Here is a 15,951-nt window from a genome sequence, read left to right as displayed (position 1 = left end):
ATAATTTTTTATCCTAATAACCGAACCAACCCGATCCGCGATCTCCCCTACTTATAGCAACTACTGTCGATAAGTTGCTATACGTTGTAGTAGTTACTACCGATAAGCTGTTACATATTGTAGCAGCTACTGGAGATTAGCTGCTACAACGTGTAATGAATAATGTCTATTATCATTTTAAAATATTTTATTTTTTTGTTGTTTTATATTTATATTTTATATTTTATTAGATATAAGGTCGGATATCCAAATAACTAACAACCCGTCAGATATTTGATACATAATAACCGTCGGATATAAGACCGGATGTAGGTCATGATATTGTATTATCTGATCTAGTAGGATCGGATAATTTTTTATCCTGATAACCGAACCAACCTGATCCACGATCACCCCTACTAGTGCTAACACTATAGAACATATGGTGGAATTTGAAAAGTAGAAGCGATCAAATCGCACTAGTCTAAGTATCATGAGATTTTCTGTTTTAGCACCAATTAAATGCTCAATAACTTAGGGAGAAGTTGCTAGAAATTTCCTTAGGCAATTAGTAGATCGTTTCATGGCAAACAAAAAAGTCAAGACTACCACACTTCTTTTGAAGTTGTTAACTATGCAATATAACAGCAAAGGAAATTTCAGAGAGTACATCATGGAGATGTCTAATATCGCCACATGTCTGAAAGCATTAAAAATCCAAATATCTGAGTTTAAGTTAGTGCATTTCATTTTGATGCTTCTGTTTGTACAGTTCACTGCTTTTAAGATATATTATAATATTAAAAAGAAAAAAGTGAACATAAAATGAGTTTATACTTCAATGCGTGTAAGAGAATGAGAGACTGAGGTATAATATCTGAAAGCACTCACTTAGCATCTGATTCTCAAGATTCGAACAAGAAGAGAAAGAAGATCAACAATAAAGGAAAAAGGAAAAGCAAATTTTAAATTTTGGAGGGGTTTGGCCATAAGGAGCATAAGAAATAGAATAAGTAATTCATTTATTTCTTCTGTAAGAAAAATGGTCATATGAAAAAAGATGATCCTGAATGCGTCAACTGATGTGTAAAGAAAAATAAATTGTTTAATTTTGTTATTTCATAAGTCAATTTATCTATTGTATCAACTAACACTTAGCTTAGTAAATAGATATTAATGCTACTATTACATAAGTTCATTATATAGAGTTGTTTCAAGAGTGTTTTTTATTTGATAGTAAAAAATAATCTATACAGAGAATAAAAATAAGACTAAAGTTAATTTTATAGGTATTTTTAGATTTTATTTAAGAATTAATATCTTTTTAAATTAAAAATATATATTTATTATAGTATTTTATTGACTAAAATTAATTTTAATTTCTTGATAATAAAATTTTAATATTATTTTTAAATATTCGTGACTTCTAATCGCTTAATTAGGCATCTTTTATTGAGAAGAGATCCTCTAATCTATTTTGACAGACAATAGAAGAGACCATGTATATTTATTGGTGTAGAGTAATGTCGCTCTAAAATAAGGTAAATTTTACCTTGCCAGGTACTGCCCCAACCTCTCGCAATGAAATGGTGGGACTCACTACTTAAGTGTAGGTTCTATCATCTTAATGTGAAAAGTTGGAGCAATACCTGTATAGACATGATCGAATTAACTCTAAAATAGGTGGGGACATTACTCTCCATTACTGATTTTCTCCCGTTTGTGAACTCTGACGTGGCCACCTCAATACCACCAGCTTCAGAAGGACATTTGTTCGTTGGTGTCCTTGACCATGAGTGTCGGTTTGCCTGTGGTTCATCGTTTCGTGCGTCCAGCAACCAATTCAATGATTTTGGGGAACAGAGGAAAATCGTAGGGGTAGTTTAGTCATTAACTACGCTTTTTAATCTATTGTCGGCCCAGGTAAGCGGCTCAAGGTAAACAGTTCGCCAAAAACTCTGTCCGTCCATCGAGGTAAACATCCCTGAATTACCCTCGACGGGACCACTCCCACTTTAACTTCCATTGCTGCTGCTGCCTCCTGCTTCTTTTTGACCCCAAAGACACCGCAACCCCGCCATCCCTTTCAAAGCCCCGCTGCTGCGGCTCATTGATGCTCGTACGACAGCTGGAAAGGCCGAGTGGCAAGCTGGAATTCATGGCCAAGGCGCTCTGGAGGAGGTCGGTTCTAGGGTTTCTGATCCTGTTCGTCGCAGTGGCGAGGAGCGAAGCGGCTCACCTCAGGCCAGACTTCTACAAGTCTAGCTGCCCCAATGTGGAGTCGATAGTGAGGAAGGCAGTCGCCAAGAAGGTGCGCGAGACATTCGTCACGGTGCCTGCAACACTCCGGCTCTTCTTCCACGATTGCTTTGTGGAGGTGAGCCCCAAAGTACTCCTTTCGTCAACCAAGCGTTCTGTGTTCGACGAGTTTCTTGTCTTCTGTTCCCTTTCCCTTTCTTCTTTATTCTTTGTTTAAAATGTAGATCGCAATTGTAAGTTGCAATTCATGAACTTGTGGTTCGGTAGGTTCCGGATCGGATTTTTATCACAAATTAGGTCACAAACTCTTTACCCTTCCAGATTTTTAACAAATTGATGATTTTGAGACAAGAATACATAGAGAAAGTAGGCGGTGAAAAAAATTACTCCTGAAGCGATTGGTAAAAGTACAGGGTAGAAGATAGAATGGCCTCAATGTCTGAGTTGCCTTATTTAATATCTACTCGTGACTTTGTCTGTGTTTGTGTAAAGAAAAATCCTCCCTTTCATGCTGAATTGCCTATGTTTGGAAGAAAACTAAATTGGAATTTATGCAACACTGGTTTAGCAGTTGGATCAGAATTGAGGTTTATTGATTTTATTTTCAATCTTTGAACATTAGGAAAAGGCATAGTTCTTGATTTTTCATCGTGATTGATGGCTTACTTTTGGTTAGGATCCGGTTCATTTATTGGCCTTTCTCCAATATCAAGATTTGGCTCAAGTTAAAGGCTTGCTGATCTTTATCAGATAGCACAAGTGCAGTTATAACTTGTAGTCTTATTCTTTAAATAGCCATCCAGCAAATAATTTTTGGAAGATTTTGTTTTGTGAAAGATTGAAAATAATGTTCTTAATGAAATTAGGTAAACGTTGGATTCAAGTACAATTTAGTCTTTACCCACACAAATATTTCTTTATTCACATCATATTACAAGTCCCAATCAATAATTTCGTTTTCAGAGTAAGTAAATATGCTGCAAGAGTTCACAAAGTTGCATTTAAGGCAACCTCTCTGTGGCAACCATGTAAGCCCCGACTCCTATCCAAGTCATGAGGACAGTTTAGATCACCTGGTATCTAATTCCTCAAATTTGCCCGAACTGTTTAAACAAAAATATAAAAAACTGTCAAGGGGACCAAAGATAGTAGTGCATTGTTACCTAAGCCACCTCCCCTTAATATTTTTCTTCCGATTTTACCCTTGCCTAGATTACAGACCTATAAAATTAGTTTAAATGACTAACTTTTATATTTATTTGCCATTAGGATGGGTGAGATCCGAAAGTGATCATTTTAGATACAAAAGAACTCAAACAAGTTGATTTTGTATGAAAAACATGTGACAAGTCGACCTCCAATTCAGCTTGTGGGTGCAAACGACCTCAAACAAGTTGATTTGGAGTGAAATTGATTTGGAAATCTAACTTGTGACCATGTTGCCCGTGTTCAACTCATGTGAGCTAATTTTGAAATCATTTACTAGAATTTAAGAGTCAAAAAAACAAAACATTCTAGGTGCAAAGGGACACAATGAAGTCAACTTTGAGTTAAAATTCAAATCAGTTGGTAAAATCAATAATGGGCTGTGATTTGATTTTAAAAAAGTAATGAAGTGTGCAATATGGTAAAATTATCCAAGGAGACTAATCGAATCTGTTGAATATTCAGGGTTGCGATGCATCGGTTATGATAGCTTCACCAAGAGCAAATGCCGAAAAGGATGCCCCTGACAATCTCTCGCTTGCTGGTGATGGTTTTGACACTGTCATCAAGGCCAAGCAGGCCGTGGAAGCACAGTGCCCGGGTGTTGTATCCTGTGCAGATATCCTAGCAATTGCTGCAAGGGATGTAATAGTACTTGTAAGCTCATTCTACTTCTTACTTCTTGCAGGCTTGCAATTACCATTTATGAATCGTTGTAATGGAATAGACTTTTGTTTCTAGTCTGGTGGCCCAAACTTCATCGTGGAGCTTGGCAGGCGCGATGGGCTTATTTCTCAGGCTACACGAGTTGCTGGCCGTCTGCCCGGTCCTGAATTTAACCTCAACCTTCTCTCCAGCCTCTTCAGGATTAACAACCTCACAACCTATGACATGATCACCCTTTCAGGGGCTCACACAGTTGGCTTCTCCCACTGTAGCCGTTTCAGGAAACGTCTTTATTCATTTAGTTCATCATCTTCAATGGATCCATCATTCAATCTTGCATATGCACGCCTGCTAAAGCAAGCATGCCCACCAAATGTGGATCCAACCATTGCAGTCAACATGGATCCCTACACCCCAACAATCTTTGACAATGTCTACTACAAGAACTTACTGAATGGTGAAGGGCTGTTTTCCTCAGATGAAGTGTTGTTTATAAATCGCCTATCAAGGCCTGTCGTCCAGAAATTTGCAGCCAATCAAACCAGCTTCTTCAGTGCCTTTGCTGGATCGATGATAAAGCTTGGTAGGGTTGGTGTGAAAACTGGTATACAGGGCCAGATCAGGAAAGAGTGCACTGTATTCAATTAATACTTAAATCATGAATCAACAGCCAGATATGATTCATTTATGTGTTTTTTTACAAGCAAATGCCAATAGTTTATAGATCAAATATTGAACAATAGAGTTAAGATATAGTGTTAACTGATGAATCCGGAATGTAAATCAATAAATGAGTTGTATTATTCCAATGTGATGTAGCAATTGATTCGTTCCTTCAGTTTTTAGATATAGTTAGCTTGATTCTTGATCCTGTCCGAAAGCGGAGAAGATAGTGGGCTAGGGACGTGGCTTCAAGGTTGGCTATATGAAGAATCCACACGGTCCTATAATACAAAAGATGTTAGTATCGGATCGGGAAGGAGTTTCTAGCGTTGGTCTTCCAATGTTTAAGTCAATTTTCGATTTTTAGCGGAGGACAGTAGTGAAACTGTAGCTAGATCGTGTAAATAACAAAGTTACGTATATCTCAACATGTAGATGAGAACCCCTTTTATAGTGTTACTGTAGTATTTATGCAAGCATTTCAAAATATATAAACATTCTCTAAAGCATTATAAGAAAAGGCAAGTTAAAAAATGTTTCTGACATCTTTCCTTAAGCGAGTACACAAATCCTTGATGTGATAGACTGGAAGTTTCTAAAGTCAGTCTAACTGTTGGACATGCTTCGTTGTCAGTGACACGAGCCTCCAAAAGGGTATGATGAGATACGTAGGTGGGTCCCATCGTAAGTCAATCGGACGTCGACTAGAGGTTGCTCGGCAAGGACGTCCCTACTCGGTCATACTGAACAGAGCTATCTTCCTTTATTCGGCCTTTCTATTGTTGGAGGATTGTCTTTCATCCGATCGGCCATGGCATCTGTCCAAGATAAGGGTTCAGGGGATTTATGCCTTGTCTCTTACCACCATCACAGGCTCCCCACGACCGGTCGTCTGAACAACCATGTTCGTCCGGCCGTGTAGCACGTTTGGCCCACTACGCCCAACTGGGGACCTGTGTTTCGACTGTTTTTACTTTGACCTCCACGTTAACTGTTCTTTCCTAGTTTGACCCATCTTTTGGGGGACCCTTTTCATCACTGTATCAATTCCCATTTGGTCAAAGGCGATTTGTTCGCCCTCGCATCCCCGCCAACCAGTCTCTAAGTCAACACGGAGGAGGTGAATCACGAGTGACTACTAGTCATTAGTGTAGGTGGCTAAGGTATGGGAGAAGGTATGCTCGGACACGCCGAGTTTTGACCCTGAGACCTCATGTGGCAATACCCTATGCCTCAACTATCGCATCATCCCGAGAGGACATTATCTTGATTCCCATGTGGCAAAAGACGATTCGCTCATCCAGCGCCTCTGCCAACCCATCACGGAGGAGATAAATTATAGATGACTATTAGTTATTAGTATAAATGACCAAGATATGAGGGACATGATCTTGATTCCTATGGTGGCAAAAAGTGACTACGCTCGTCCCAGCGTCCCCGCCAATCAGTCTTAGGGTCAATACAAAGAAGATAAATCACGGGTGACTTCTACCCTCTAGAATAGTGACTAAGTATGAGGGAGACATTTACCTCAGCTATACTGAGATTTGAACCCTAGACCTTATGGTAGTAACACCTGATGAACTAGCTTTAGATCGTCCCGAGGCGACTCATGATCTTGATTCCCATGTGGCAAAAGGAGATTCGTCCTCCCTAGCGCCTCCGCTAACCTGTCCCTAGGCCGATAGGAGGAGGTAAATTATGGATGACTACTAACCATTAATATAAGTGGCCAAGACCAGAAAAAAAAATATATACTCGGATACACCCAATTTTAATTTTAAAATCTTATATAATAATATCCTAGGTCTTAACCACTGATCGCCCTGGGTGGATATGATCTTCATTCCCCTGCTTTATGTAGCACTTGCTTCATCTGTCTCATAAGTAGAGTTTATGGTATTCATTAATAACTCGTTGCTCACCAGCGCTATGCACAAGTCGCATTAAAATATATAATTATAAATTTTAAAAATTAAATGACTACTAATCTTTTAGTTAAAAAAAAATACAACTAATTATCAGCATTAAAAATTAAATAACTAGTTTAATATTTTTCTTCACCTTTTTACACAGAACAGGAACCAATTAAATTAAATTTTCACCTCCCAAATTTCTCAAAAATAACACTACCTTTATTTCTCTACTGTTCTCCCAAGTACAAGATTTAATTCATGTAAAGTCTCTTTGAATCGTCCTGCGTCCCTCCAGCAATCCTGGCAAGCCCTGCACACTTGCAGAGCCATGAATGCAGCATTCAGTTTCACTGCAGAAAAAGAAGTAAAAAAGTGGAATCACCTGCCAACAGCTCTGGTAATAAAGACCACATTAAAGCTTCATCTGCAATTTTACTGCTCTTATTTACTGCGCTTAAATGAAACCATCCCAATGGCCACCCCTCCTCCTCTCCTTGATCTCCTATAAATTGCCTCACTCCACTCCACCCACTGGCCATGCAAACATTATCAATATCGATCCCTGATCATGGAGTTCAGTGTTAAGCCTCTCTTGCTGCTGGCTCTCATTTTTGCCACCTCTGTTCCCTGCCTTGAAGGAAGGAACATCAAGAACAAGCCTGAGAACTACAAGCCTCAGAATTTCTTTGGCTACGGAGGATTCTACGGCAACCCCATGGGTCCTCAGTTGGGCTTCAGCGCACCTGGCTTCGGGACCGTCCCCATCATCGGGAACGCTCCTTTTCCCGGAAGCGGCGGAGTCGTCGGAGGAGGACGGCTAGCCGTGAAGCCCTAACGTCACGGCCGTTTGCCATTGACAATAGCTAGCTGTTGTTGTTGTGATCATCTGCTAGTCAAGGAAGAGGCGTCGGTTAAGTCAGTTAATTTCCTGGTAGTTGATGCAAAAAGTGTACGTGTACTTGTTGTGTCTTCGTCTCCTTGCTCATATATCGTGGGTCAACGTGATGTAATCTTAGTTTTCAATATCAAGATTGCATGCTTCTCAAAATCCCAAAATCAAAGAAAGCCATACTTTAGCAGTTTAACTATCTAACGAGATCAAATATATAGCATATGCCAAAGTAAAGCTTGGCTGGTCAACAGGTTAAAGTCAAAGACAACTGGACAAGATTTCAACTCAATGGGCAGGGTTAGATGTGTTTGACTACGCGAGGCCTCCAGCTCAGCTGCTGCAAGGAGTGTGAAATTAGTTTTTCTGGCCATCTGGGCCGGGTTAAAAAATTAAAAAAAAAATAAAAACTTCGACCGGGTTCAGAGCCGATCGCTGGCTGCTGCAGCAATGGATCCGTGAACCGAAGCCGAACCCTTCTATTTCCTGGTACCTCGCCGCCTCCCTCAACGCCGTCGGTCGCTCGGGCCCAACAATGGCGAGGCGCCGTGTACTTCTCCTGCTGAAGCCTCTCGACGTCTATCCGCCAAGGCCCAACATACTTCCCTCCTCTTCCTCCTCATCCTCGTTTCCTTCTTCCCTCAACCCTAAGGTGCATCTCTCACTCTTGTTGACTAACTTATTTGACTGCTTAGTATGATTGTGAATCATGTACCTCTACATAGCTACAGACTGCGTGGAGATAGTTTCACGTTAGGTTCGCCCTTAATTTGGACCGATCGTATGATGCTAGATAAATGATATATGTGTGTTCTTGACGCAAGTTTGTGTGATGCTGGTTGGTGATAGAGTTGACGGTTGTAGTGTATTTGAGGTTGAAAAGGTGTCTTCCTTGTATTACAGTTAGGTGACGCTTTGTTGAGATAATATTATGAAAGTTGCTCATTGGTTCTTTTGTGTTTTTTTATCCAGCATATGATGCTAAACTCTTGGTGTAATCTTGTATGGCGATAAACTGACGTTCCTACAATTTTTTTTTTTTTTTTTTTTTTTGCCTTTTTTCACTTTTTCTATTGCTGGGAGTTTGAGTTAGTTGGTGGTTTCTGAGGATGAAAAGTTATTTGTATGGAGATCAAAGTCAAAGCATTTTAGTCTTTTAGAAAGGCATTCCTGCAGAAAGATGGAGAAATGCTATAATATTCATTTTAGGTTCTTAAAGAAGTCGTCAAATGTTGAATTTTTCCCTGTTACAGGAACTCAAGCTAGTGTAGCATGGGTACTTAATATTCAGCGTTGGTGTTTTTGTTATATCTTCAGTAGAATTTGAGATGGTACATCTATGTGGCATTGTTTCTTGGTCATGTGTCAAAATTTATTGCTTGTTTCATTACAAAGAATGAAATACCGAACTCACCCAAATCCCAGATGTGTTATTTTTGTGAGACATATTCCTCTATCATTGAAGATGAAGACAAGCTTTCTTTCATTCTTACCCTAATTTTGACTGCTATTAGTGGGATGAAATCTAAAAGAGACATTAAATTTCTATTTCATAGATTCGTATCACTATTAGTATTTCACCTTCATTTTGTAACTTCTAACTTTCTAAGTACACCATGGGTCAGGGATTAAAGATACTCTGGGGCAATTTTCTAAGTTTCACAAGAATCTTTGTGTCATTTGTATATTATGTTTCTCTTATTCATCCTGTCAAGCAAATATAAAGAGCTCTTGCATATTGCTAAACTAATGTGCTAACTCATAGCTAGAATCTAATGATTGATAGATCCCATTGAGCTAGACACTAAGAAGCTTATTTGATGACACCAATTAATTATTGTTGGTACTACTATAAGATATCATTAACAACAACCAAGTCTTATCCTACTAGGTGGGGTCGGCTATAAGATATCAATGGTGGATAACTTTTTTAATGCCCAGGATGTGTGCGTTGTACCTCAGTGAACTCAAGGGCATGATGTTTAGGATCTTCAGATGATTACTGTCTAACATTGCCATGTGGTTCATCTGTACATGAAAATTCTTAGGATTTTATTGTATGCTAGAATTCAAGGATGTCCTTTGTCGCAACAAATTATGAAGTAGGTAGTTCAACAGATAATCTGGAAGCCTCATTTGACTTTGTGAACTTACTTTTTACAAATATCAAAGCTAGCCTATTCGATTTATACCCACTAATTCACTGGAATTTTTTGGTTTTGTTTTAATTTTACATATAACCCACCTATTATCTTACTTTTTATTGTTTTTTAATCTCATACTTAATGGGTTTCATTTGGAGCTTGTGTATTTAATTGCAAGAGTTTCCTGTAGTTTAAACATATTGGCATCAACTCTGTTAGATAAGCATATATTACTAACATGCATGCATCAATCTGGTTACCACTCAAGGCACTTTGCTTTCAAGTCTGACATTATCATTTCTGCTTTATGCTTCCTCTAACTTTTGCAGTCTTCTAATGGTCAAATGCTGTAGCACCTATATCATGCTAAAACTACATAAATAATCTTCTCACTTGGAGATTCCAAATAATAAATATTTGTTCCTCTTTGCTGATTTGTCTTTGTCAAGTACATGTGTAGCTGCTATCAGTGTTAGGAATCTTATTTGGTGGTTAAAATAGATCAAAGCTTGAAAAAAAAATCATATTAGACTTTGTTAGCCAAGCTACTTTAATAATTTGATAGTCTGGTGCACAAATTGATTTAATCCCTTTTTGATATATGCTTTTGTCATCATGGAAGTAAATGAGAGCATCGCCTTCTCTTATAGTCTCATGGATCGTATACGTGTGAAAATAGTATTTCATGTCATTACAAATGTTGCTTTGCACATACTTGAACGGTCTATCACATTATTCATTTTGGATGTCTTGCAGATTATAAGTTATTTAAATAGCAGATATAAGGTACATCAGGATACAATCAGATTCTGTCAGGATGTACTACAAAGCAAATACATTGAGTGGGAACCAGTCACACGAGATAATTTGTGTCGTCCAATTCGTCATGTAGATCTTGTGATCACAATCGGTGGAGATGGCACTCTTTTACGAGCTAGTCACTTTTTGGATGACTCCATTCCAGTACTGGGCGTCAATTCAGATCCCACTCAAGTCGAAGAGGTCACTTGTTTTTGGTCCTTTTAATTGTTTTGGGCAGTTGAGATTTGCATATTTGGTCATTCATGTCAATGTGACAAACTGTAGCAAATCTTATTTTTCATTCTCAGGTTAATGAGTTAAGCGATTCATTTGACGCGACAAGAAGTACAGGCTATCTTTGTGCTGCAACTGCAAAAAACTTTGAGCAGGCAACATCCAGAACTTCTACTTTTATAGAAGACTATTAGTCAAGTTTGTTTATTGATTTGCAAAGTCTCATTTGTAGTATTATGATCTGCAATTGCTTAGTTGAGTGTTCCTTCAGTTTCTCATCTTCATACTCGTTACCTCTATTCTATTTTTACGAAGGTATTAGATGATGTACTCGAGGGTCGCAAACAGCCTTCAGAGCTCTCGAGGATATCCATTCATGTAAATGGAAATCTGTTTCCAACTTATGCTCTAAATGACATTCTTGTTGCGCACCCTTGCCCAGCAACCGTTTCTCGGTTCTCGTTCAGGTACAAATCTTCCCTGAAGTCTGAGCCTTTGCTTGATGTCTTTCGGAAATAAAGATATTTGGGTCTTCCTTCAGAATTAAAGACGACAGGACAAGCTCAAGCTTAGTCAGTTCCCGATCAAGTGGCCTCAGGATCTCAACCGCCGCAGGATCAACAGCTGCCATCCTTTCTGCTGGAGGTATCCCCATGGCGATTTCGAGCCAAGATCTTCAATACATGGCGAGAGAGCCCATCTCACCCAGAGTTGCGGAAGTTCCTCTGTTGCGGGGATTTGTGAAACCTGAACAACTAATGCTTATCGATTGGTATACTCAAGAAGGTGTCATATATGTTGATGGTTGTCATGTAACTTGTCCTCTTCGATACGGGAACAGAGTTGAGGTATCAGCAAAAGCTCCAATTTTGAAAGTTTATTTGCCCCGTGAATTTTTGAGGGATTGTTCTGTGACATATCATCAACCACAGAGTGAACTATAATCTTGTAAATTTGATTCTTTGGTACTTTGTCTTGAAGCCCGAAGCTAAAGACTAATCCATTTGTGGAAAATTGAAATTGCACTCGATTTTATTATGTGGTGTTGATATAGTAGATTTTTTTATATAGTTGATAATTATAAAACGAAAATATAGATGAAAAATATGTTAATGATTCAATTAACGTTTGAGAAACCATAAGAATTTTAGTCATCCTCCAAATTTTAAGAAATTATGTTTAAATATTTTTTTTAACAATTAACCTAAAAAAAAAGTGGAAAAGAAATTTGAAGATTTTTTTTTAAAAAAAAATAATGGAATTACAGTCACGAGTTTGGACACGACTAGGATCGCGCTCTATCTTATCCCCTTTCCTTTCTCTTGGGGAACAGAAAACCTCGCATTTCTTGGAGGAATGGCGACGGCGGTCCTCTGCTACTCGTCACCCGCCGCCGTTACGTCTGCCGTTCCCGGAACAACCTCCCTCGGTTTCTCTAGATTCGCGGGCGTCGCAGCCACCAAGCCGTCTCTCGGCGGCGTCCCCATCGCTTCGAAGCGCCTCCTCCGCATACATTGCCAGCAGCAGGAGCGGCAGCAGCAGAATACGGTGGTCATCCCGAGAGAGCAGCGGTGGATGTTCGAGGAGTCCGAGATTAACGGGCCTGTACTCTCTCTTACTTCCCATTTTGTACCAAATATTTAATACCTGACTGTGTTTCCGACTGGTTCTTGGTTCTTTCAGTATGCCATAGTTGAAAGAAAAAAACATTTATTGAGGGTTTTAATTCTCCAATTTCTATCTTATTTCTATGGAAGTAAATCACTCTCGTGCACAAAGCGGAAACTTTGACTGTGTTAGTATTTGTAAAATGTAAATCAAAAACATTGAGCACCAGATATGAGAGATATACAAGAATCGGAACAAACGATAAAATATGATGGTTCACTAGTTAAGTCGAATGTAATTAGGTTGGTTAAAAGGTGTTGGATGATTGTTATTGGGTAGAGGTTCACAAGATTCGGAAAACTTTTGATCTGTTGCGGGAACAATTTTCTGTTCGTATGGACTTAATGTAGGTGATAATTATCTTTAGGGATGATTTCATTAGTGGACATCTTAGTAAGGATACACATGTATGTAAGCACTCATGATTTTACATTGTTATAGATCAGGTTATGAGCAAGTTCCATTTTGGTTATCTGAAGGTGCTAATTGTTAAGGCGGCTCTAGGCAATTGTAGTGGGTGAAAGAAGAAAGAAACAGTTGAGAAAAGGCTAGATACATGAACATAGATTTATCATGGTAGTAGGATAAGAAAGTTGTCAACTATGAAGAGAACATGGAGCATCTCTGTGTTTCCCTCTTCACCAAAAAGAAAATGGAAGAAGTCAAACAATGATAAAATTGTGTTGTGAAATCAATTAATCTATTATCAAATCAATGAATTGAAAGTGGCTAAACTAAACATAAATTGAACAATTCTGCTTTATCACACAAATTCACACTAAAATAATGCTAAAGTAAATCCAATCATAGACGGGCCTTTCTAACACTTATTGTTTGCCATAAATATTAATAACGCTTTTTTGAAAAATTCTTGAAGTTTGGTTTCTTCCTAGATAGTTTTCTTTTATTTGAATTTAAAAAAAACTATTTGAAAATGTTCTTTAATGAGTAAAACATTGGCGTTCATATTGGCAAATTGTTAAAAAAAATTATAATAAAAAAACATGGATCAACTTCAGATTGTTTCCATGAGTTCAGATTTTGGCTTCATTTGTCATGCAATTCCTTTGTTATGCTTTGATAGTGGATGGAAATTACATTTCCACCTCTTTTTTTTTTTTTCATATTATGGATTATGTCACTCAGTTACTTCTCAAAAATGTATTACAAGATCCCTACTATATTTCGCAGGATATTTGGAACAAAACTTGGTATCCCAAGGCTGCAGATCATATTAATTCAGAAAAAACATGGTATATAGTTGATGCAGCTGATAAAATCTTAGGCAGACTAGCATCAACCATTGCAATACATATCAGAGGAAAGAACCTTGTAACTTATACTCCTAGTGTTGACATGGGGGCTTATGTTATTGTGGTATGTATATGAAAGCAACTGTTTCAGCTTTTAGCATTTTTCAAGGTTTAATTTCATAAGTTTGCACTACATGATGGTAACTGAACCCAAAAGAAAACTTTGTAACCTAGACATTCCAATTATTCTGTTTAATTTGTTAAGGATGCTCATTTCTAGCTTTTTAATCAGCCACTGTTAATTGCCACAAGGAATCTTGGCAGGATGATTTTGCAACCACGTTTGATTCTTCAATGGATATGAGGATAGTTTTGTACAATTTTTAATAAATTGTTGAGTTCTTGGTTTGATATATTGGATACTTTTGATCTATTTATATATCTAATGGTGTCTAACCTTTTGCACATTTAAATGCTCAATAAGTGTCTGATGATCACTTAATCTTATATGTTTGTTATATTGAGAACTTCTTATTTATTTATATATCTAATGGTGATCTAACCTTTTGCACCATTTAAATGCTTGACAAGTGTAGTCTCATATGTTTGGGACATTGGTGAATAGATGATGTTATCAGATAATATTTTTCATTTGGTTATCTTAGTTTGTTTGTTTTTTTCTCAATCCTCAATAGTTTGCATGATACCTCAAAATAGGTGAATGCTGAAAAGGTTGCAGTTTCTGGTAAAAAGAGAAGCCAAAAGCTCTACAGGAGACATTCAGGGAGGCCAGGTGGTATGAAGGTGGAAACTTTTGCACAGCTTCAGGAGAGAATTCCAGAAAGAATTATCGAGCATGCTGTTCGTGGCATGCTTCCTAAAGGAAGGGTGAGTCACTATCTCCATTTTTGACAATCACAATATCACATATCATAGAATGTTAAGATATTCAAAATGTGAACACGTATGAGGAAGCTAACCTATGGATATACTTATTTTGTTAAAGAAACATGTGGAATGCATTTCAGATACTGTTGTTCTAAAGAAAATTTGTAGATAGAAGAGTTTTAAAAAAAACAGAATATATATTATGGTTAGCATCATAATTCCTTTTTCTTTGAATGTTTAGGCCATTATGTAAATGTTTTCTCTAGCAAGTTACATCTCCACTATTACACATTCTCAATGACCTAATATAATCTCTCAATATTTTTCCTAGTGGCCTGAGAGCAGAGTTTCTTGTCACAAGCAATATTGATCACAAAATTTATTCTTTTTATTTGGCTTTGATATGCTACTGTTTGATCTGCTTATCATCCTTCTGAATGAGGCGTTTGTTTGTTCACAATTTAACTGCTTCGCGATTAGAATTTGTCGACAAATCTACTGAATTTTGTCTGTTATGTGTAACTTATGGCTTTCCTTTTCCAAAATTGTAGGGGCAATATCTTATTATGATTTAATCACTGGATTATTTGCCTATTGCAGCTTGGAAGAAGGCTTTTTACTCACCTGAAAGTGTACAAAGGGCCAGATCATCCACATGAAGCTCAGCTGCCTATTCCTCTTCCTATAAGGGACAAGAGAATACAAATAGACAAGTAGATACTTTTGGAGCTTTGCTTGGATAATTGGTTGTTCTCTTCTTCTTCTTGCTTCCTAAATTCCATTTCTCAGCAAAGTACACTATCAAGCAATTGCAAAGTTTCATTAGTTTTTGTTGATTGCCTACATGCCTGATACAGTAATTGTCCTTGTAGTGGTAATCATCTAACCTCCAATAACTGGAATGAAATTCTCTCATTTGTAGTTTAATTACGAGATTATTGTTTTCTATTAGGTTGTTGTCTTCCAATGTTCTCGACAGAATCGATCTTCAATTTTTTACAAGCAGATTTATCTAACTCTCATTTTCAAAAATATTATTTTTACTCCCTGAATTGACTTTAGTTCAGTCGAATGTTTTGACTTTCAATCTTTCATTTTCCCTCCAACTACAATCCAATTGCCTACTGACCTCCAACTACAATCCAACTGCCTACTGACGATCAATTTATCATCATCCATTTCACACCTCAGCCGTTGTCCTAGGGCGGGTATTATAGAAAATTTTGATATAAAAAATATATATAGATATAGAATTAAAATTTTAGTATATTAAAATTTTGCTATAGAGAGTTTTTAATATGATATAAATTTTATATCATTCATAATAATAAAATTTTTGGCACATTAAAATTTTGACGTATTGATATAATAACAAAAGTTTGGAT

At 37.5% G+C, this 15,951-nt stretch overlaps 4 protein-coding genes across 4 annotated transcripts; all 4 read left to right on the top strand.

Annotated features, from left to right (window-relative positions):
• The first annotated feature begins 2,028 nt into the window (after window positions 1–2,028).
• LOC122012633 (peroxidase 51-like) lies at window positions 2,029–4,919 on the top strand. The gene is made up of 3 exons (XM_042569236.1): window positions 2,029–2,356; window positions 3,910–4,101; window positions 4,186–4,919. The coding sequence occupies exons 1-3, from the start codon at window positions 2,093–2,095 to the stop codon at window positions 4,756–4,758; spliced, it is 1,029 nt and encodes a 342-aa protein (XP_042425170.1). The 5' UTR covers window positions 2,029–2,092; the 3' UTR covers window positions 4,759–4,919.
• A 2,306-nt stretch (window positions 4,920–7,225) lies between these two features.
• On the top strand, window positions 7,226–7,739 carry LOC122012448. The gene has a single exon (XM_042568992.1). The coding sequence runs from the start codon at window positions 7,258–7,260 to the stop codon at window positions 7,522–7,524; it is 267 nt and encodes an 88-aa protein (XP_042424926.1). The 5' UTR covers window positions 7,226–7,257; the 3' UTR covers window positions 7,525–7,739.
• Window positions 7,740–7,979: 240 nt separating this feature from the next.
• LOC122008038 (probable NADH kinase) lies at window positions 7,980–11,782 on the top strand. Its single transcript, XM_042563610.1, has 5 exons — window positions 7,980–8,230; window positions 10,479–10,724; window positions 10,832–10,912; window positions 11,073–11,224; window positions 11,299–11,782. Exons 1-5 carry the CDS (start codon window positions 8,114–8,116, stop codon window positions 11,699–11,701), a joined length of 999 nt encoding a protein of 332 aa, XP_042419544.1. The 5' UTR covers window positions 7,980–8,113; the 3' UTR covers window positions 11,702–11,782.
• A 288-nt stretch (window positions 11,783–12,070) lies between these two features.
• Window positions 12,071–15,517, top strand: LOC122011861 (50S ribosomal protein L13, chloroplastic-like). Its single transcript, XM_042568269.1, has 4 exons — window positions 12,071–12,362; window positions 13,617–13,802; window positions 14,396–14,566; window positions 15,167–15,517. Exons 1-4 carry the CDS (start codon window positions 12,114–12,116, stop codon window positions 15,281–15,283), a joined length of 723 nt encoding a protein of 240 aa, XP_042424203.1. The 5' UTR covers window positions 12,071–12,113; the 3' UTR covers window positions 15,284–15,517.
• Window positions 15,518–15,951: the final 434 nt, after the last annotated feature.

The sequence above is a fragment of the Zingiber officinale genome, chromosome 8A (assembly GCF_018446385.1).
Source record: "Zingiber officinale cultivar Zhangliang chromosome 8A, Zo_v1.1, whole genome shotgun sequence".
Taxonomy (NCBI): domain Eukaryota; kingdom Viridiplantae; phylum Streptophyta; class Magnoliopsida; order Zingiberales; family Zingiberaceae; genus Zingiber; species Zingiber officinale.
This window is presented reverse-complemented; position numbering and strand designations above follow the sequence as displayed.

Bases quoted from the DNA above. Each gene is read 5' to 3' on its own strand.
- LOC122012633 (XM_042569236.1), top strand. From the start codon at position 2,093: ATGCTCGTACGACAGCTGGAAAGGCCGAGTGGCAAGCTGGAATTCATG. The intron at 2,357-3,909 runs GTGAGCCCCAAA...TTGAATATTCAG, and splicing joins TCCACGATTGCTTTGTGGAG to GGTTGCGATGCATCGGTTAT. The intron at 4,102-4,185 runs GTAAGCTCATTC...TTTTGTTTCTAG, and splicing joins CAAGGGATGTAATAGTACTT to TCTGGTGGCCCAAACTTCAT.
- LOC122012448 (XM_042568992.1), top strand. From the start codon at position 7,258: ATGGAGTTCAGTGTTAAGCCTCTCTTGCTGCTGGCTCTCATTTTTGCC.
- LOC122008038 (XM_042563610.1), top strand. From the start codon at position 8,114: ATGGCGAGGCGCCGTGTACTTCTCCTGCTGAAGCCTCTCGACGTCTAT. The intron at 10,725-10,831 runs GTCACTTGTTTT...TTTCATTCTCAG, and splicing joins ATCCCACTCAAGTCGAAGAG to GTTAATGAGTTAAGCGATTC. The intron at 11,225-11,298 runs GTACAAATCTTC...GTCTTCCTTCAG, and splicing joins GTTTCTCGGTTCTCGTTCAG to AATTAAAGACGACAGGACAA.
- LOC122011861 (XM_042568269.1), top strand. From the start codon at position 12,114: ATGGCGACGGCGGTCCTCTGCTACTCGTCACCCGCCGCCGTTACGTCT. The intron at 12,363-13,616 runs GTACTCTCTCTT...TATATTTCGCAG, and splicing joins AGTCCGAGATTAACGGGCCT to GATATTTGGAACAAAACTTG. The intron at 13,803-14,395 runs GTATGTATATGA...ACCTCAAAATAG, and splicing joins TGGGGGCTTATGTTATTGTG to GTGAATGCTGAAAAGGTTGC.